The following is a 22,221-nucleotide window of genomic DNA, read 5'->3' on the forward strand; positions in this document are numbered from 1 at the left end:
CATGGTGGTAATGCTGTCTAGGACAAAGCTTAGAAGAGTTACTTTTTGAATTACCAGCTCACAGAGTTCTTCAGTGGTAACTCTTCTGAGCTTTGCTTTGACAGAAAGTGACCCCTAGTCCTGCTGTCCTGTCAAAACAGGAATTGGCCCTGCTGTACCAAGTGCTTCCCATCAAGTGTGTGCTCTGTTTACCTCATACAGCAGAGGTGACCCTCCAGTTGAGCAGGTCAATGGTAAGGGGTTATGAGAACTTCCAGAACATTTAGAGTCCTCTCCTAGCAGCATGCTACTTTATCTCATCCTGCAGATGTGTGTGTGGTCTCAGTTCACCTGTCAACCTATGGCGGTCCCCATGAATTTCATAAGGGTTTTTTAAGGCAAGGAATAATCAGAGATGACTTTGCCAGTTCCTTCTTCTGAAATAGACTTTGTTTGTAGAATTAATGTTTATTGTGCTAGCGAAAGGCCATGACAAAATGAGCTTATCAAAAAGCATAAAACATTTAAAACAAAAGGCACAGAATGCAAAGGACAAAAAATGTCCCAACATTTAGTGTGCAGTTAAAATAGTTAACTGTTAAAAAGGACAAAAGGAAGAAGAAACATCTTTCCTGGATATTAGTAAACATATACAATATAATAATGAAATCTAATTAATACTTGGCGTCTCCCTGGCAATTTATGGCAATTTTATTTAACTCCCTCTTTCTAATTTTTGCAGCCAAGGCAAAAAGAGCCACTCTATGTGTTACACAGTCGTTGGTGTCACTCAAAAGGAATTGGACCCAATGAACAGTAGAGCTCCCACTTTTGTTTGTCAGCAAGGGTGTTAAAAATTTCTTTCTAGGGTCACTGTACAATGGACAAATTAACAAGTAATGAACAATATCCTCCACCTGAGGCTGGCTGCAGATGCATAGTCTGTTCTCAAAAGGCACTTTGTTGTAGCGTCTGTCTAGAACTGCAGTAGGCATTACTTGAGGTCATAGCTCAGTGAAGGCACTTCTTAAAGTAGGCGACTTGAGTTTAGTCAGATAACTGGCTCTAAAATGTTCCGTCTTCAAAAAGGAGGCCCAAAAAGGAAAATTGTGAGGTCCTAACTGACTGCAGATCTTTTCTTGAATCAGCCCAAAAAATGAATTCTCTTAATTGTCTCTTATCAATGCCAAGAACAGCGTTCAACTCAGAAAAGTTATATTTTTGTAAAAGAATTTGAAAACCTGCTGTCCAGAACTGGTTGTCGCAAATTTCCAAGTAACACAATGCTGGGAGACGATTTGTTGGTAGGGTAGCAATATGTTTAAAATATCTTATCTGTGTAAAATCTATTCTTGCTTTAACTGACGGGCAGCCCAATTCCAGAGTTCCATTTGGTAAATAGTCTTTGTTGGTGATTTCCTCATCTAACTACTAACAAGGACTGATCATGATTAGCTTTGAAGACCAGTGGGGTCTGGTACCTTTGGGGTATTTAGATATGGTAGCCCAAAGTGGAAATGTGCTGCCCAGCTGTTATATAGTGTTGATACCTGCTTCTGTTTAGGATTGAACAGACAAACAGAGGAGATGAGGCTGACATCCCTGGTATCAGATTTAGTCAGCACCTGTAGATTTTTTCAGGGGTCTCACTCCTCCATGCAGTCCCATAGGAATCTTCTTATTGTCAATGAAGCCAATGCCACTTAAAGAAAACCTATTTGGAGCCAGGGGAGAGCGTTGAATAGTGCTATGTTGATTCAAAGTGTTGTGCAACAGCTGTACCAATTACTTGTTTCCTCTCCTTTTACCGCTTTCTTTGTAATGGAAAGGGTAATGGACTATCATTTATAATAGTTATGATTTTAATACTAAGTACCTACCAGCTATCCATTATTTTAATTGAATATATTATAATACAGATTGTTTTTGTTTTGTTTGTTTGTTTTGTTTTTTCTTATTTGCAGTGAGAGATGCAAGGAATCTAATTCCGATGGATCCAAATGGACTTTCAGATCCATATGTGAAACTGAAACTTATTCCAGATCCCAAGAATGAGAGTAAACAAAAAACAAAAACCATCCGCTCCACACTTAATCCTCATTGGAATGATACATTCACATTGTAAGTTGAAATACCATCTTTTTTCTTCTCTTTTCTTTTTGTTTCAAAAATTGCATTATGTTTCTTAAACTTACCAAAATAGCTACTGATTTCTGTGCTTGTTTGCAGTAAATTAAAGCCTACAGACAAAGATAGAAGGCTCTCCGTGGAAGTCTGGGATTGGGATCGAACAACTAGGAATGATTTCATGGGCTCTCTTTCTTTTGGTGTATCAGAACTCATGAAATCACCAGCATGTGGATGGTAAGAAGTTCCATGATGGGCCAGCACATGTTACTGATATGTCACTCATCTGCTACTAAGATTACCAACAACAAATCCCAGTCAAGCATTTAAAGGTTTCCTAATTATATCAGCAATTTGTAGAATGTGCGTATTTAATGTCAACTTCCCCACTCCATTAGAATGCAAGTAGCAAGGATGAAAAAATTGCATGAAAATAACCTTTTTCTCCACTGAGGTTTTTTTTTGGGGGGGGGGGGGGGTGGTAGACATCTGAGTCAATAATGGATATACACTGGTTTGGTGTTAACACAGAATCATTCTCCATGATCTCCAAAGGTATCTGGATACATGTCAATCTCCATCCTTTCCCACTGTTTTCTCTTGAAGGGCTAAGGCAGCCCTTGTATTGCAGCCAATTTCCTATCCCAGGCTAGAGTTGTAGGCTTAGTAAAGATAGGGCCTGTGCTACTTGTAGCTTTTAATTCTGTATTTGCATTGCAAGGTCCTATCCCAGATTTGCATCTGAAAAAATGTTTTTATCCTTCATATGTTATAAAAAACATGAACATGTTTTGGTTTATTATCTATAGGTACAAACTACTTAACCAGGAAGAGGGCGAGTATTACAATGTTCCAATACCAGAAGCTGATGATGATGGAAACGCTGAACTGAGGCAGAAATTTGAGGTGAGAATATAAACACATGTTGATAATGTGCAGTCTGAAATACAGTATATTAATCCTGACACTGTAATACACTGATATCTCTAAGGGAATGCATTGTGTTTATACTTTTGAATGTGTTATAACTGGTAAGAATTACCTTGTTGCACTGTACATCTATCAACAAGGTCATGACAATAGGCTTTTAAAGTAACTGTTGCCCCAGTAGAAGGTTACCTGATTGATAATTGCATTATAGTTACCAAGTTGTTCATTGAACTCTCTGTAGCAGCTAAAGCAGTAGATTGCTATGCCATTTTAACTATGGGCCAAATCAGACAGGGCAAAAGGAGTGGCCAGAAGCTGCTCCCACCCCAATTTGCTCAGTACCACGGCAACCACACGCTATGGTCGCAAATGGGCTGCAGAAAGAAGTGGGAAATATCTGCTTCTTTTGGAGCCACCTTAGATGGCCCCAGTGCACAGTTTCAGTATGGTTTGGGGACATGCATCGTCTAATTGCCATACCCCCAAACCACACAGAAGGCACATTTTTTGCCTGTCTGTTTTGGGCCTAAGATTTTCAGTATCTCTTTTAATCCAGTGTTGGTTTGCACAGTTTTTGTTCCAGTATTATGTACAGAATTTAAGATTCAACAATTAAAGAAATACATTAAAAATGTGGTTCCCTTAATGATACAGCAAATAGAGTTGTAAAGATTGTGTAGTAAGGATTCAGTTCATTTCAGAAAGTTTATCAATAGATCTTTGCTGCAAAATAAAAATTCTATCTAGAATTCATTTTCTTTTGTTTGTCTGAAGTGTTGCTCATAGGAAGGCTATTACCTCCATTTTAGCACTGTGATCTGTTTCTGCCTTTCCTGCTGAGTAGCTATCGCTGTATAACCAAGATTCACCATATTAGTAGCAAACTTGTCTTCTTTGCATTGTCCTAAACTTTACTCACACTCAGTTGAGAGATGACATGTTTTTTTCTTTGTTTTTCATTTTTGTGGTTGTTTTGACTTGAAAGAGTAATTGTGTAGATAGGAAGAAAAAACTAGAGAAAAGATATGAGAAGGGAAAGAAGCATATTGAGACAGAAGAAAGATGTGGCAGACAACATGAGGAATATGGACAGAGGGGACAATTTTTGAGAAGGGTCTTAAAGAAATATTGGGAAAAGTGCTGCAGAGAGATTGAGATCCCGACCATGGGATAGATGGGAATACTGAGGAAAAAAGGGGATTGGTTTTGAAAAGAAATAGAGAAGTTAGACATGGGGAAGGAGCTGAAAGTATATTACTGAGTGAAAGAATTTAGGGAATACTTCTTGAGGAGAGTAGATCCATTAGCTGCTTTTGATCATTCAAATTGTGTCTTCATACACTGAGATATGGACAAGCTTTATGAATCATCATACAGTTACTTTTTTTTAGTGTGTGTAGAAGCAAACCAAGTGTTTGCAGTCAACCATAGCTTGCTGTTACCATGCTGACTTAGAAACCATGGTTAGTGGCCTCCAAAGAAACCAGAATATGTAAACCATGATTTAATCTAGCTGGAAGCCATTGTCTGCCTCACCTGCAAACTGGCCAGAGAGTTGCCTTTCTCCCCCCAATACCACCGGGGCTGGACTCAGAAGCAGTGAGGAGGGCATGACAGGGAAGCAGCGGCAAGCTTGAAAAGCCGCCCATACCCTCAGAAACACCAAGTCCACCTCTCCTGCAATCTGGCCTGAGAGCCCCAATACCACTGGGGCTGGACAAATTGAGGCAAATTGCTGCAGTGACGTATCAGCAGTACAAGGAGGTGTGACGAGGAATGGCAGTTTATAATAGCCACCCCTCCACCCCCCAGGAACACCAAGCTTGCTAGCAACTAAGACACCGACCCTTTTGATACCATTGGGGCGACTAGCTACAGCAACGAGGCAACAGCACAAGGGGTGGGATGTCTCCTTAATAAGGGACAATTATGTGTGGCCAGGAATGATCTGGGAGCAGCAATTGAGGTTGTGTAGGGTAAAGAAAAGTATGGTGGTAACAGAGTGAAAGTTGTTACAATGGAAGGTGAGATTGATGTCTGAAAGCCATCTCGCCTTCAGTTCACCATGTTACCCAAAATGAATTGGAGAGTGTACCAACCTTACCACAGAACCTTGCCTTGCTCTTCTGCAATGCCAGGTCGGTCAAAAATAAGACCCATATCATTTATGATCTTCTCATAGATAAGGATGCCGAGCTGGCTTGCTTCACGGAGACCTGGTTGGGAGACGATAGTGCCACTACCTGGGTGCAGGCTCTTCCGGCAGGGTACTCTGTTAGTGAGCAGGTAAGAGGAAGTGGTCGAGGGGCAGAGTGGCCTTGGTCCATAGAAACAATCTCACCTTGGCTAGGAGACCTGTCTGGAAAACAGACCACTTTGAGTGTATGTACCTAAGTCTGAAGATTAAGGATAGTTAGTATATCATCCACCCTGTTTTCTAATAGACCCCCTCAACCAAGCTGACACAACTGGTCTCAGAGTTGCTGTTGTCAACATTCCACTCAAGATCAGTTTGACAAACTTAACAGGTGCAGCTCGGGAGTTCATGGAGTCCATGACAGACATGAGCCTATTCCCAATTGGTCGTCGGGCCTACACGTTGTGCCGGTCATACCCTTGATCCGGTCTTCAGTACAGAACAGGATCATCCATGCAAGGAGATAATCGATACCACTGCATTGTCATGGACGGAACATTTCCTAGTCAAGGTTGTGCTAAGGACCACTTTTGGCCCCATTGGGGGTGGAGGACCCATTAGGATGGTCCGCCCTCGAAGGCTAATGGAACCAGTAGGATTCCAGAAAGCCCTAGAGGGTTTAATGATTGGTAACACTGGTGATTCTGTCAAAGCTTTGGTTAATGCCTGGAATAGAGACCTCACCAAGGCTATTGACACAGTCGTTCCCAAGCATCATCCAAGACATGGAGAAATATATCTGGGTGTCATCAGCATACTGATAACATCCCAACCCATGTCTCCGGATGATCTCTCCTAGCAGCTTCGTGTGTGTGTGTGTGTATGCTGATGACACCCAGGTATATTTCTCCATGTCTCAGGCTACAGCTTCGACTACAGATGGCATCTCTCCTCTCAATGAATGTCTTAAGGCGGTAATGGACTCGATGAGGGAAAAACAGACTAAAACTAAATTCAAACAAAATGGAGGTGCTCACAGTAGGGACCCTAATCCAGGTAGTGAGATTCCCCTAGATGGGGCCACACTCCCCTTAAAGGATTATGTTCACAGTCTCGGAGTGCTCCTAGTCTCATTGATCCAGATGACAAATCAGGTAAATGCAATGGTCAGGAGCACCTGTTATCAGCTTTGGCTGATATGCCAACTGCATTCTTTCCTGGAACTGGGAGACCTAGAAACTGTGGTAGATGCACTGGTAACCTCACGACTCGACTTCTGCAATGCGCTCTACATGGGGCTACCCTTGTACATAGTCTGGAAACTTCAGTGAGTTCAGAATATGGCAGCCAGACTGGTCACTAGAAAAACCAGAAGTGACCATATAACAACTATTCTAAAATTGCTCCACTGGCTGTCCATTGGTTTCCGTGTGCAGTACAAGATGTTGATTATAACCTTTAAAGTTCTACATGGGTTGAAATGTAATGAAAACTTTTCTTTTTTAAAAATGTCCGCTTTAAAATAATAACAGATGGAGCTAGTTGTAAAGCAATGGAAAAGTGTCTTGTCTAGTGCCAACCTACCTTATAGAATTTGATGGCAGACTAGAAGGAAGGGATAAAAATGATCTTAACATATGGATAGGTTTGTATGGATGTAGGCTTTTTAAAAAAAAATGTCATGTTCTTTTCTAAAGTCTATTTTGAACTGCCTCTCATAGTCTTTAAGGAAGAGGACTGTATTTTAGTTCTGTTAATGGTAAGCCATTATAATAATGGAAATGCTGAAGTACCTTTGAACTTTTGGACATTTTTAGAATGCAAGTGTTCATGCAGTATTAAAACATGACAGTTATGTAACATTATAAGTACAGTGTGCCCATGACATACGCAGTGCAGTATACACGGCTTCAAGCTTATGCTGCAGCCACGCAACAATCAAACATGGTACACACACCGCCGCAAACACACACCCCATTATTTTCAATGGGGCATGAGCATATGTGGAATTCCCCTTATGCACGGGGATCCGGAACGGATCCCTGCATAAGGGAAGGGCCCATTGTAAATAAAGCCACTACAGTGCGCCAATGTTATACACAGCTTTGAGCTTATGTGCTCAAGTCGTGTGGGAGTGCACGGGGTGCAAGGGGCAGTGCATCCCATTTGAATGAATGGGGTGCTGCTGCGCCACCACACCACCATGCGCACGAGCCCCATTCACTTGAATGGGGCTCAAGCATAGGCGAAATTCGCCTTACGCGGGGGGGGGGTCCGGAATGAATCCCACACGTAAGGCGAGGTTCAACTGTATTTCTATTACAATAATAGAGGATGGCAGAGTAAGGGAGAAGAACCTGTTGTGTAGAAGACCCTAAATCTCAAGTTAATCAAGTAAACAGTGAAATTTCATCTAATTTAACCTTAAAACAACTACTACTTTGAGTTTTCAGAAGTCTGTGTATCTCTGCCCTGTGTTTCTAAGAATATGTACCTGGTATTAAATCGATATGTTTCCCCATCTATATTTCAAACTGACATTAGTCATATTCAGGAATTAATAGGTCAATTGCTCAGAATGACTAATGGAAAGTGTACTTGTACTAGTGATCCAAAGGGTACTGCTGTTCTGAAGTTTGTATTCTCACTTTACATCTCAGAGCCTTTAATTGAGGAGGAGGAGGAAGTGGTGGAGCCATTTTACTAGAGATAAAAGCTTGCATGCACAGTACTAGGAACTCTCTCATCACTCTGGGCCTCTAATCAGCACTGTTGAACCTGATAATATTGGTTGCTCATTTCAAGATAGGCTCTGCAATGGAATAGCAGGTGAACAATTTTTGCTGCGTTGCTGGGTGTGATGGGCATAAGCTCCACCCTCCTGTGAATAATTAGTTAGGGGATGTAGTCATTAAACTGGTTAGGGGTTGCAATCACTCCTTCTGCATATTGAGTGGAGTTTTCTGGGCCAGAAGAAGTGACCTTTTTTTTGCTAGAATTTGGTACTGGTACAAATGACCCAGATGAGAGAGCTGGAGCTGATAGAGAACGTACAGTTGCTTACAAGAGCAAGCACAACAGGTGCGGAACATGTTCAAATTATTCTTTGTTTATGGATCTTTAGCTGATTTCCCCTCTGGGTAACAGCCCAAGTTTAGTTTATAAATTTCTTGCAGTTTATGCTTCATGCTTACCAACTACTGATAGGACTCTTACTTTAAATGGACACGAATAGAAAAGTAGCAGCCTTAACTAACAAATAGGACCATTATTTGTCCATCAGAATTTTCTTTTCTTGATTTTTTCTTGCCTGTCATTCTTGATAAGGTTATTGTCTCCTTTTGTGCCATGCTTCAAGGATAAACATTAACAGACATACACAAAAGCTGTAGTGTTCAAAGCTTAAAAGCTTTAATAGAAACCATGTCACTATAAATACTGAATATGGAGAGTAAGCATTTTTTGGCTGTTTCTGTGGAATTTACTGGGTGAACAATTAGGGACTTTGCTTTCCTGCCTTATAATAGAATCACAGAATGTAATCCTTCCAGTGCAGTGAAAATAGACTCTTTTCTTTTTCAATCAAAATTTTGCAACAGAGGAAAAGCAGACTTCTGTGACCTGTAAAAATGATAAAAGACCAAGTATAATCTGCATATATTCTGCTAGACATCAAAGAAAGGGCAAAGGCCTGTGCAGACTATTCACAACATTGCCAGCTTTACCCTTGACTGCTGGAGATCCCACTCAGCCTTTTTTTCTCTGTGAATTCACCACCATTTGCATTTCCACTTGCAACCCCATATAAGCACTAAGTACTGGCCATTTTAATGAAAGACTGGAATGTTCAGGTCTACCAGCCTAATGTGATTGCAGAACACACAGAGCCCTGATTAAATGCTTAATTGTTTCCCTGTTCAGAGTTCAAGCACAGATGCATCAGAATGCAGCATTATTATAGAACATGGGCATTGTCATCTGAGCAGACATGAACTTGACTTCCCTTTCCCCTCATTTTCTTCTGTGGATGGGCCCCTGGTTGAGAAAGGCTGCTGCTTCCTGTCAGGAGGTTGCCCCTGGGGCTGCTGCTATTAGTTAGTTGACTTAGCATGTCCAACAGCCTCCTCTCTGAGAGGATGAGCAATTACTTGCTCCTTTATCCAAGACTGAAAATCCAGAGAAAGCATGGGGACATGTACACCAACAGCAATGAGTGTTGATTGCTGGAAATGACAGGCATGAAAATCCCTTGCCACTCTGTCCTCTCTGGTTCCATTAGGTGGTCTGCAATAGCATGCAAGCACATTATTTATGTCACTCAAAACAGAAGGATAAAAGATGATAAGTATGCATTCTCCCCTCCCCTCCAAAGTTGGAGTAGCAACTCCAGAAGTCTGGTGCCTCAGGTGATCCCTTGATTAAAAAGCTAAACAAAAAGATAGAGTAGTCTGCAGGAACATTCAGACTGTGTAGACCCCAATGAATCACCAGGCAAATGTCCCATAGTGTTTTCCTGTGCACCAGCAGGCATGCACAAGGCTGGGGGGGGGGGGGGGGGGTTGCATAGGAAAGGGTAGATGGGCAAAGATCCCTTCTCACACTTTCCTACAGCAGAAGCCTCTGCTAAATCTGAGTACTGTCAGGAATTTGAAGGAACCTTCCTTTTCACTGGCCTGGATATAACTTTGTGGTTTGTAGTGAAACAGATAGTGCCAAAAAGTAGGCACCAGAAAACAACTTTCAAAAAATGCCATCTGTCTTCATCAGACCTGGGAAGGAGTGAAAAGGCAGGCCCAACTCCATCAGGGCTAGCCAGAGCAAGAAGAAGGGCCCTCCTTCCAGTCCATTTGCTATGATCCAGACCTCAGAGGGAAAGAAGAACCACTGGACCTGATTCCCTTCCCCACTGCCATTCTCTTCTCCTTTTGTGTCATGTCTTTTTAGATTGTAAGCCTGAGGGCAGGGAACCATCTGAATAAGCTGCTCTGAGAGCCTGGATGGATATACTGTAGATCAATATTGAAAGATAGCTTCAGAATATTTGAAACAATATTTAGTTAGAATATTTTTGGTTTGTTTACTATATATATGCTTATTAACAATAATGCAGGGCTGAGGAGTAGGAGTAAAGGTTTATACAGGAGTAGGAGTAGGAATAAGGAGTAATAAAATATATTTGTTATTCCTTATTCCTGTTATTATTTTTTACATGCTAAAACCTAAAAACAATTTTATTATATTGCACTGGGGAAGGGACTGGGAGGCAAAGAGAGACACTTACACACACACACACAAAGCAACCAGGGAGTAAGGAGTAAAGGAGTAAGAAATTTTTACAGGAGTAGGAATGACATTAAGAAAAAATATCTTACTCTGGAGTAGGACAAGGAGTAACCCCAAAATTACCACTACTCCCCAGCGCTGCAATAATGGTGAGAATATTTCATCCTAGAAAGAGAGAAGTTTTTATTCCAGCATATTCCAGAAAGATGCATATTTCATGTAGAATTCTCCTAACACTTCCTTGCTAGGTTACTGTAAGAATAATGAATATGTATTTAAATCTTTAAAAGCCATATTGTCTGGTTATATTAGGTACTTATTCTAGAAAATATAATGTTGGTTTTGTCAACATTATGAACATTATGATCACCTTTGAGGAAAGTATTATATTCAGTATGATGCACTTTTTTTTCTTAGCAGTTGAGTGTGGTGGGGGAATATGTTATCTGAGAGCATATTTCAAAATGCAAATAAGTGTAATCTGGTGTATTAAAATAGCCCAGCAAAATGTAGCCACAAGAGAAAAGAAATATAAGTGAATGACAGGAAGATACTGCAGTACCATTTCTGAGTTGAATGAGCACACATGTGTTTGTTTGTTTATTTATTTGAAATGTTTTTGATAAATAAAGTATTTATTAAGAATAATTTATAGTTCCCTTGTCTGGTAATTAACCAAACAGGGAATAAGAGAAGCTGGGGCAGGTATCCGTAACAACAGTGGCACCTTGGCTCACAGGTTTTTCATCACTCCCTGTTTGTAACATCAGGATCTTTTCCAGGGCAGGGAGTGCAGTCTCCCTCCCAGCCACTGATGACCAGATTACACTTCCCTTAAAACCTGCAGTCCCAGAGCAGTTTGCAGCTGGAGCAGGCCCAATCTCCTGAAACTCATCTTCCAGTGATTGCTGGGTTTCCCCTTGCCATGAGGACACAGAGTGCAACCTTTCTAAGTCCCTTGACCTCCTTGCCCAGTGGCAAGAGACCAGTGTGTTCTTTCCTGGAGCTAGAAATATCTGGCTTTTATTTACTTTGCATCTAACACTAGGTACAAGCAGTGTTCCACACTGATCATAGATAGCAGGGAGATAGTTTGTAGTACATGACTGAGATGGTGGAAAAACACAAGCAGGCGGGGAAACATACACAATAAAGTAGAGCCAGATGGACATTGGATTTGGGTATTTTTTGAACCATGAAATAGGCAGAGGGATTCATGATGGGTAAAAGCCCTTTTTCTGCTTTCATTGATTGCATTGACCAAATTACTAAGTAGAAGATAAAGGGAATGGCACATAAAACAGATAGTTGTGACCTATGAGTCATGTTACTGCAGTTGACAGGCAAGGACTGTGGAGTGGCTGTGTTATAGGTCTGCTGTCATGTAGGTGCTGCTCTGTGGTGAAAGAACAGTACCTGAGAATGCAGTAAGCCAAGCACTAGAAACAGCAGCAGTTTAGGGGGAAGGGTGACACTCTTATTTATGCAACGGGCCTGTGTTTTGTCTGATCTAGTTTAAAATATCTTCTGTCCTCTTTATGTTAAGAGGAGTGAACAACTTTATGTTGGTACAGATAATAGCTATAAATAAGACTTCTCAATTTTCACCTCACAAGAGTTAGATGACTCAGAGCTGCCATAAATATCTCTAAGATGATTCTCTTTGCCCTTTTGAAAGCAAACTGTGTAACATGCTACAATGCCAGATACAAGAGGACAATTCGTATCATATATATGCTAACTAGCAGGGCTGAGTCTGTGAGCAAATAGCACAAATGTGTAACTTAAAAAGACATGAAGAGCCAGTGTTCCTGTTCCTAATGTGGCCTTCTATGAAATTGGCACAACTCTTACCAAGTCAGTTTGTGTTCTGTCCCAAAGAAAGTTTCAGAAAGAATCAAGTTTGCCCTCCTTCCCTATTGTGTAGAATGGGGCTATTCAGTCCTACTTTGCCATTCAGCAAGTGACAACTTAGGTGAGAATCTTTTCTTGTGACAGCTGGATGTTCTTTCCTTTTTATCTACATTTCTGAATTAAGGGGAAAAACAAGCCAGGCCAAAATGGCAGGCTGGAAGCGCCCGTTTTAACTCCGGAGGGATGCCACAGCAGCCAAACCATGTGGTGTCCTTCCGGAGTAAAAAGAACATGCAAAAAGCTGGTTCTTTTTATGGCGCCTGTCTGATGTCATGGGTGCGCCATTGGCAAACCCGTGACATAAGTGACGTGCAGTGATGTCTGCACGCTGGGCTTCCCTTACGTCATCATGGACGGGACGCCGCCATGATGCCACTGCCCAAACAGACTAGGGTTCCGGAGCATGTGGTTACTGAGCGCTCCGGGACCTTAGTATCAGCGGCGGCATACTGCTTCAGACCCATCTGTCCTGGGCCTAAGTGAAAGCAATAAACCTTTCTGAAAAATGAAATGAACATAACGAACAGCAGGAGAGGGAAGTTCATCACCAGCAGGAGAGGTTATGACATGGAGAGATTTTTGGAGAATCAGGAAAAGCATGGTGGTTTAAGCAGAAGAGTTGTGTACTGTGGAGACAAGAATACAGATTTACATCTTTCTGCCTTACTGCATGAGAGATATAGTACTGCTGCAATACAGTTACAATTGTACTATACGGGTATACCTCAGTTAACAAAACCTCTGAAAAAGAAGCTCCTTTTTACAAAGTCTGTTTCTGGGAGCCCTGCCCACCCCCACCTTCTTGCCTTCTGTCTAGTTGAAAGGTTTTTTGCAGCACTGATGTTGGGAAGATGGTGAAGGAGGGCTTGAGAAAAACTTTCAGTGTTGGGTTGCAGCAGAGTGTCTGCAGTAAACAATGCAATAAAGCTTGACTTGGGAAAGAATGGGATTCTACTTGGGTGATCCTACTGTAGCTCTGTATTGTTATCTACAACAGGCAAAGTAAACAGTTGCCCCCAGAATCACTTACTGAGCATATGTGAAGAACAAAACAGAAAAGGGAAAGTAGATTAGCCTGCCTCACCAGCTACCCTAGCATGCTGAAAACCCTTAGATCTATAAGTTTCACCATGGAAATAGAAATCATAAGTGGAGGCTGTTGAAAGAAAAAAATCATCCCAGGATGCATTTTAGAAGACGTTTCCAAGTGGTCTCTACAATACAGTAGTCAAAATATTTTTGCTTACTTAAGCAAGGTTTACCTAACCTGGTTATTTCATTTCTCATGTGCATAATGTTAGTTTTCAATAAAATGTTTTCTGAAACATGTTGAACTCCTTTTTGTGGTGTAGGACCCTACCCCTGTTCTTTCCATGTTATTTCTACCTCTGGTGCCTAAGCTTCTGTTAAAGAAGTATAGCCTGGGAGCACATCTACTTGGTTAACTGAGGTAAACCTATAATTGTTCCTTTCAGCCCTTCATTCATATTTTCTCTAAAGATCTGCAAGATATTCTTGCATGCAATCCTCATTAAACTTATTACTCTTCTCAGATGGATTCTTTATAAGAGCCCAATAATTGCCTAAGAACACTGTCTTGGTCATTGAGTCCAACTGTCATGTGATGCTGTATATGGAGGTAAATGACAGCTTGTGCAGATAGGATGCTTTGCTTCCTTCATTAATGGTGTACTTTGTTTTCTTTGCTTAAGGGCAATATCCTGCATTGTGTCTGCTCTTGGTTACTGATGCTATTTCCCCTTTCCCGATTTGTTCTTGGCTCTGAGCAATTTTTTGATGCAGTTTTAGTTTTGGGTCTGTGTGCTCCCTATATTGCTGCTGCCATTATTGTATTGCATTTGTTTCTTATTTGTTTCTGCTACTAATTACTTGTGGCTTTCTTTTGCCTATCCTTTTACTAACATAGCAGTTTTTCTCCCTTTGCTGTCTTTTTTTCAGGGCTGCCATATATATATTCACCTCTTAAAGGTAGTTTTCTTCTTTGTATTGTTTTCATTTTCATTCACAACATTTTCTTCCAGAATTATTTTCACTTTCTGAGATTCTGATAAGAGTCCATTTTTGTCACCTTTTTAAAGATGCACTGTATCTTCTTAATGTAGTTGCTGCAGCTTTGCTATATGGTGAGTGGACATATAACATTTTGGTGTATACCTCAATAATGTCTCAAGCTGATACACAATTTCTGTTGCAAAGTTCACTTATAAAAGCTCATTACATTCATCAGATATAGTCTATCTTCCCTTGTCTTCCCTGAAAATTGAAATAGTGCATCTTTATGATACAAAGCATTGGTTTATTTTGTTTTTGTTCTGGTGATATTTACAGTACATTCTCTGGAACTGGCTATAAAGCCACACATTCTGTATATTCTGTTTAGCATGCCTATTATTGCAGTATGACATATCACCATCATAGTGTATTGTTTTCATAAATATTGCACAGATACTTCCGTGCCCGGATTGCTAATTCATCTTGCCTTTAACCATTGTGATTATTTCATAAATGCCCCAATGTTTTAAATTATTTGCACAGAAAAGAAAAGTACTAGGGTTTTGCATGAAATGTTCTTTTATACAATGAAGCATGTTTTGTTTCCGGTGCCCTTTCTGCTGTAGTAGAATCTTCACTGCAAGTTTTTGCTGTCAGAAATTCTCATCAGTGTTGACTTGATACATGAATGCTAAGGACACATGTACTGTAGTCTGAACTGTTATTATGAAGAGAAAACCTGAGAAATTATATTGCCAGAAGATGGCAAGAACCTGTGTTAATGAGCATGTTTATTAGCAGTGCATACAATTAAATAATGTTCAGATTTTAGCATTACATGTTTATTTTATTATTGTATGGTTTATTGAAATTAATTCAGACTTTAACAGAACAATCATAACCTCTTGGACAGGCATTTGGAAGTGAAGCTGGAATGAGGTGGCAGTGCCCTCCACTGGTGGAGATCAGGTAGCGAGAGGCAGTGGCACATCTCCTTCAGAAGTGCCTTGAAAGCTCTGTGAGGAGTTGTATCACTTCAAGTGTTTAGGCCAGTACAGTAGTAGGCACTGGCATTGGAAAAAGAATTCACTTGCAAGCATCACTGCAGTTTGAAATCATACCTCTGTCTCTTTGGGGTGCTGATTGCTTCTTTAGATTTTGAATTATCTTGCTTTCAGCTTCAAATTAACATTATGCTTTGCATACGGTTGCAAATTAGTTCTGCACTTAAGAGCATATCCAGGATTAACTATTAAGATGAACAGTATTGTTAAATTAAGGAAAATTGTTTTTATACAAATGATAAGGCTTGGAGGAGTTTCCTTGTCTTTTTTCCCTCTCTCTCCTGGCATTCTTTTTACCCAAAAGGATCTTGAATGAGCATTGCCCCCATTAAATTTGCCTCAGTTATGTTTTTACTTTCAGCCACTTCTTTTGTAAAGTCAATGAAGGTTAACAAAATAAACAGCAAAGGGTATGCTTAACTGGTTATCAGTTTTGGGGAGCATAATTGGAAGTGATCATTTAATTTTATCCCATAGTAACTCCTTTTCCTCCACTTACATGGCATCTGTAGCCAAAGCACCCAAAGACCCATTGATGTTCTCGTCCTGATTGACATTCCTGCTTATCAGACAATTCAGCTTTTTAAAGAAATGTTTTCATGGTTGATAGAGGATTGGAGCTTTTAATTCTTTTCTTGTTTGATGTACATGGAAGATCATTCTTAATTTTTCCCAAGGTGGTATAGTTCTTATAACAACATAAAATGTGGGGACAGAGAAGAAGCTTTAGGGATGAAAGCAGAGGAACATTAGGCTTAAATCTGCTTTGAAAGCCTGCCACTATGGGTGTACATACATCATTTGTAAGGTTTGGCTTTGTGCTCTGAGACAGTTGAGTTTGTGTCCTGAGGTAGTTTGAGACTTGCAAATTAATGTTATTTAAAAACTCCAACAAACAAAGTGGGTAGTTGGGGTAAGGAAACTTTGTAGCCAGCTATTTGAGAGAAGAGCAAAGTGGGCTAGTCTGGTTACAAGTAATAATACTGATGATGGGGGTGGTTTGTTGAATAATAATAATAATAATAATAATAATAATAATGTTTATTTATATACCGCTTTTCCAAATTAGATCAAAGCGGTGTACAACAGGAAGTACAATACAAACTCAAAATAAAACATGACAGGCCTCTCTCCCCCGCAAGATGGTGGTTGGAAGGAGGGCTCTTAGTCTTTCAGGCCAGGCCTCTCTCCCCCTCAAATTGTTGGTCAGGAGGGGGGCTCTCTTTCTTCCAGCCCCCCCCCCCCCCCCCCCGAGATGGTGGCTGAAGGGAGGGCCTTTCTTCTTTCAGGCTTTTTGAGCTGCATGATCCTTAAGCTTTCTTGGTTCTTCTTCTCCAAGCAATTCTCATGTTAATTGTAAATTAATTCAGAATGCAAACATGCCTCTTTTTCTTTTGTTCCAGTTTGGATATCTGTAGGAAGGATTCTGTAGGGTTAGAACGCTCCCCCTCCAGACTGCTTTTATCAAGTATATGTTAGGCCATGTTCATTTGTAATACAGTTGAGGCCAGTTCACTTTCATTTACAGACACACACTACTTTATTCCTCCCTTTTCTGCAATGTTCAGTCACCACTGCCTGTGGATGACCTCATTACATTGTAAGTAATCAGTAAATTGCTTCCAAAAAGTAACATAGTTATGGGTATTGATATTAAACAAGTTTGCCTGCATCTTTTAAATCCATGATGGGCTCTGCTTCAACTATGCTTCTGGCTCAGACAGTTCTCTGCCTTATGCTTTGCAGAACTGTAAGATACCAAATTTCAGTTATAAAGAAAAAAGAAAGAAGGCTTAACCAGCTGTGTATGCACATGTGTGCAAGATTTTAAATCAAGTAACTGCATTTTCTTGATACTGTCTTTCATTTGAAATTTACAGTCCACAGGAGGGCAGCAGTGTTTTACTATACAGTACTATAGCTTTTGCTGCCACATCTCCCATTAACAATTAGAACAGGATTCTGAGATAGTGCTATAAGAATATTTACCTGCTGTTTAGAAATATATTGATAGCCAGCATGGTATAGTGGTTTGAGTGTCAGATTATGACTCCAGAGACCAGGGCTCATTTCCCTGCTCAACCATGAAACATGCTGAATGACCTTGGACATGTCACACTCTTTTAGCTTCTGGGTAAGGCAATGGCAAACCTCCTATGAACAAATCTTTTCAGTAAACCCCATGATTGGGTCTCTTTAGGGTTGCCATAAGTTAGAACTGTATTGAAGGCACAAAACAAGAACAATGAAGATATTTATTTAAAAATTACAGATACACCATGTTATTTAGAATTGTCTTTATTTACAGTAGTGTACTTATTTAATAGTAAGAAATTTCCCCAGCATTGCCCAACATCATAATGCTAATTATTTTCTTTATGACTAAATGAATAAAAAGCATGACAAGCAGTACCTGTAATCTTTAAACCTGGTCATATACCAGACTGTATGCAAAATGGACCAAAAACTACAGTGGGGTGAAGGTGGAGAGCTAGAGTTTGCTAATAAGTTTGCTAATAAGTCCCCAGCTTGTGCAAAAATGTCTAGGATCTTAGTCTGAGTGTAAATATCAAGTTTAGTTAAGGTTTATTCATAAATCTGCATTCTAGAACAAAAGCACATACATTTTTATTTTTTTATATTTTATTACTAAAATTCATTCATTCATACATTATTATATAATACATAATTCTATGTATATATTTCCTACATTCTATTACAATTTGTCTAAATATCTTTAATATCCCACCTCAGTGCACATACATTTTTGCTTACCAAAATTAGATGATGGATTGGATCTTTGTTTTGGTCCTGTTAGATCATCTACCAAGTATAATGATTCAATTTGATGTTATCATATTTAGCAGACAGATGAATACATTAAATTATAGATATATGGGGCTCATGTTTACATGTGATTTCACTCACTATGTTTAGAAGCAGCAGGTAAGCAATATATTGTAGGTAGTCTCCATCTGGCTTCACTTCAGAGATCATATACTCTTTTCTTCCATGCTCTTGAGGAAGCAGCAGCATTATGGTCAGAAGAAAGCAGAAGGGTGCACCATGATGAGGGTGCTGTAAAATGCCTTCTATCCGCTGCCACAAGCATATCCAGGCTGGCTAGGAAAGAAGGACCAAAACAAACAGGAAATTAATCTCACAACAAAACACTGAAATTGTTCTTCCACATTGGGAAGCATTAAATAAGACAAACGCTAGAAGTGAATGTATAGATTTTATCACTCACCCTTCTTTGTGGACCTCCTGGATCCTTAGGCCAAGCTGTATACTCCTGTTTGTAGGGGATGCCCTCCTTGAAATATGCTCAAGCTTCACTGAAACATAACTGTCATAACCTGAATGTTGGGGTTTGTAGTCCGACACATCTGTAATGCACTATTCTCTTCATGCAGTCACTGCAATTTGTTTTTAGAGCCTTCATTGTGACATCAGGGCTGGCTAGGAAGGTAAATTAGGATGGGGTAGAAGGTGTTGTCTTGTAATTTAGTAAAAATTAGTAAAAATGTCTTGGGTCATTCTTGACCCAAGAAACTAACCAAGTGTCTGGAATCCCATTTCTGATTTTGGAAAATAGCATCTAGTGGACTGGAAGAACAGCCTTGATTGTCACAGACAGCCCTGTATTATACTGCTGAAATGACAAAAGCATACATTTTAATATAGTCTCCATTCAGTTACAATATACTGCCCAGTTTCCTGGTCTTCAAATTGTTTAATTAGCTGTCTTTCGTAGGACTCAGAGTAAAAAGCAAAGTAGATCCTGGAAGCCTGAACCTTGCCCATTTTGAATTCAGGAGACCTGCCCAGTGCAGTATGCTGCATTTCTAATGGATAGAAGCGAGGGAGTAAGTGTATAGAATTGCAGGGGCAGGCAGGAGAGAAGAAGAAAAGCAATAACAGCAGCAATATAGATCCAGTAGGATACTGCCTGTGCCTACTTACCATAGCATCTTGTATCACCTTTCTCAGTGACTTATTTCACTTGCCATTTTATCCATTTGTCATGGTTTTCACTTAATGAGGTCTGTAGATCTTGGCAATTCAAAATTCATTCCAGTGGGCTATCCCATATAATTTCTTCCAACATGCAATCCAGCATTTATTCAGCTTTTTGTTAGCGTTGACATCACTCTGGGAAAGTGGGATGCAAGATGATGGGAAAGTACATGGAGCAGAAGTTGCAAAGAAACCCATTTCATTTGCAACTTCTTTATTGTTTACAGTATTGTTTATTCAATCTTTCACTTCTGGTTTTTGAAGCATTAGTGAATGTGAGAGAGTCTTAATTCTTACAAGTATTCTGGATCAGTGAGTGTGCAGTCAGCTTTCTCTGTGATTATAAATTAATCTTTCTACAAGCACACAATGGAAACTGTGACTTTCTCCTCCTTGAACCACAAGAAAATTGGGGGGTTCTGCTTTACTCTGTGCTTCATTGTTCTTGCACTATTTATATCTGTTGTGTATTCTCAGAGCAGGAATTTGTAGATGAGCTACAGTGATGTGTGTCACATAAGCAGACTTCTTACACAGATCATCTTCTGAAGAGAAGCAGAGCTTTCTCTGGCCGCTAGGTGTCATTGAAAGGGATGAAAACACTACAGAAGGCATAGATTTATGTGACCATTGAGTTAGATTACCAACACACACAACATAAACCAAATGTGCGTTCTGCTTGTTGAGAGGGGAAGCAAGCCAGAGAACTGCTTAGAGATCTCTTTAAGAGTGTTACTATGACAACAGGCATACTGTGCCTTCTCAAATGGACTAGATAATAGTCACACTACTACTTCGTTTGTTGTAATGTGACTCACAGGCTTAACAGAAATATAAGGTGTTTTTCACCCACCACTTTTGTGTATATGCTATTTTTCCATTTGTTGTTGTCGTTTTGCTTTACACAGTGTTGTGATATCCAAAATGGCAAATTATGGTTAACTCTAACCGCTAAACCACTATTTGAAAACCCACATCAAACCGTAGCTTCAAAAGACAGTGTGGAAGTAAGGCCCATGGACCCAGAGTATTTTGTGTTGAAATTAATGTGGAATATAAATCAAGAGAAACAGTTATATATTGAGGGAGTGATACAGATTAGTTGAATGAGCTAATTCTCTCCTTCAATAGAATTTTGAATAATACTCTGCTTGAGTATAATTCTGATTTATGATGACTATGTGAAGAATAATATTTATATGGCCAATGTGAGTTGCTTCTTGCCCCATCTTTCAGACTTGGTACTGGCATCATGGGCATCCTGCGGCCCTCTAAAAGTTGCTGGACTCCATTTCAAAACATTCCTTGCTGTTAGTTAGTGCTGGCCAGGGCTGCTGAGAATTGGGTTCCAGCATCTGCCAGGCTGTATGATTCCTATTCCATAATTTAAGAAGTCTCAAGCAATAGGCACGTGTGGATTCAAGGCTTATTCTTAAACCCACAGAAGTATGTGTATTAGCTGCAACAAAAAACCTAAGCAATCTATTGAAATATAGGTCAGGAGGCTGAGAGTTGTCTTTTGCAGAGCTGTAACTGGAATATGTGAGACTGAGCAGGCTTCCCTCATGCTACCAAATTAAGAACTTATTTCAAGGGGCAGGTTGATCTGGCAGGAACAACTTCTTTACCCATCAGTAAGAGGGAAATTATAATTCTGAACTAATCTGCATACATGCTGTGCTACCAGATATGTCTCTAGGGTCACATGTGCCCACAACCGTGCCAACACATAGCCACAAAATATGTTATTAGTGAGACAGAATGCGATACTGACATTTTTCCAGCATGCTCACAGAGGCAAGGTTAAAAATGATTCTTAGAGCAATTAATGTGTTTGTAGTAAATTATATCTTTCTCACATATGTAGCTTTTAAAAGCATGCCTGCAGATCTGATAAACACTAGAGGTGGTTGTTTGTGTCATTTAAGACTGAGAAAGAGAGCTCAGTGATACCTCTCCTTACTTCAGGGATGGGAACTGTGTTGTTCTTCAAATGTTGTTGGACTACAACTCCCAGCAGCATTAATCAGCATAATGAAAGATGGTGGAAGTTGTAGGAACATGTCATTTCAAACCATGTGTTTCAAGTATGAAGAAATACTTTAAAATAAGGGTTGCACAGTTTCCATAGAGCATCTACAGGGGAAAATCCAAGAACTGCAGCGTGGACAAGAGAATATACCCACTGTAGGTGATTTTTGTGTTTCATTATGTGCCATTGGCTTTGAAATATGTAAAGTGTATCTTGCCTGTGGTTACAGGGTAAAAGGAAGGTCCAAGATAAGGTGCGTCCAAACCAAAGAAAGTAAGACTATGTGCATGTCTTGTGTTGGTTTCCTTCTCTGAGTGCTGCAACTAATTTTTATTAAAATTCCATTTTGAGATTGCCAGCTGGATTTTGTGTGGAATTTTTGTTTAACTCTGCTTAAATATATTAACTGCTATAGTGAATGATTCAAGATGAATTTTAGTAGTGATGCTTTTATCTGTATTCTAGTCAGTGCTGTGGTCACTAGGGCTCTAGTTTAAGATTCATGGCCACAATATGTGGCCCACTTTTTAGTGGGCCAAAAACAGATCTGCTTCTTTCCCCGCCTCAGTTTTTTGAACCACCTAGCCTGATTATTAGTTTTGAACAACTCAAAATCTTGCACACGAATAGGAGTATTGTTGAACATCGAGCTGTGGGCGTTGGATTTTTGCTCTCTCATAGACTAGCGTGGCTTTTTGTCACATGGGCAGCTGAATGCATAC

General features: G+C 40.0%; 1 protein-coding gene across 2 annotated transcripts in view; it reads left to right on the plus strand.

Moving 5' to 3' along the window:
* The window catches only part of PRKCA (protein kinase C alpha), a 285,172-nt gene that overhangs the window by 232,945 nt on the left and 30,006 nt on the right, over positions 1-22,221 (plus strand). Inside the window, exons 6-9 of one of the 2 annotated variants that reach the window (XM_042455224.1) lie at positions 1,944-2,100; positions 2,209-2,343; positions 2,916-3,012; positions 21,729-21,752. In XM_042455224.1, the coding sequence (XP_042311158.1) occupies positions 1,944-2,100; positions 2,209-2,343; positions 2,916-3,012; positions 21,729-21,752 (413 nt within the window). The remainder of the gene's footprint in view (positions 1-1,943; positions 2,101-2,208; positions 2,344-2,915; positions 3,013-21,728; positions 21,753-22,221) is intronic. The other variant, XM_042455225.1, reaches the window with a different exon arrangement.

Source organism: Sceloporus undulatus, chromosome 2 (genome assembly GCF_019175285.1).
Source record: "Sceloporus undulatus isolate JIND9_A2432 ecotype Alabama chromosome 2, SceUnd_v1.1, whole genome shotgun sequence".
Taxonomy (NCBI): Eukaryota; Metazoa; Chordata; class Lepidosauria; order Squamata; family Phrynosomatidae; genus Sceloporus; species Sceloporus undulatus.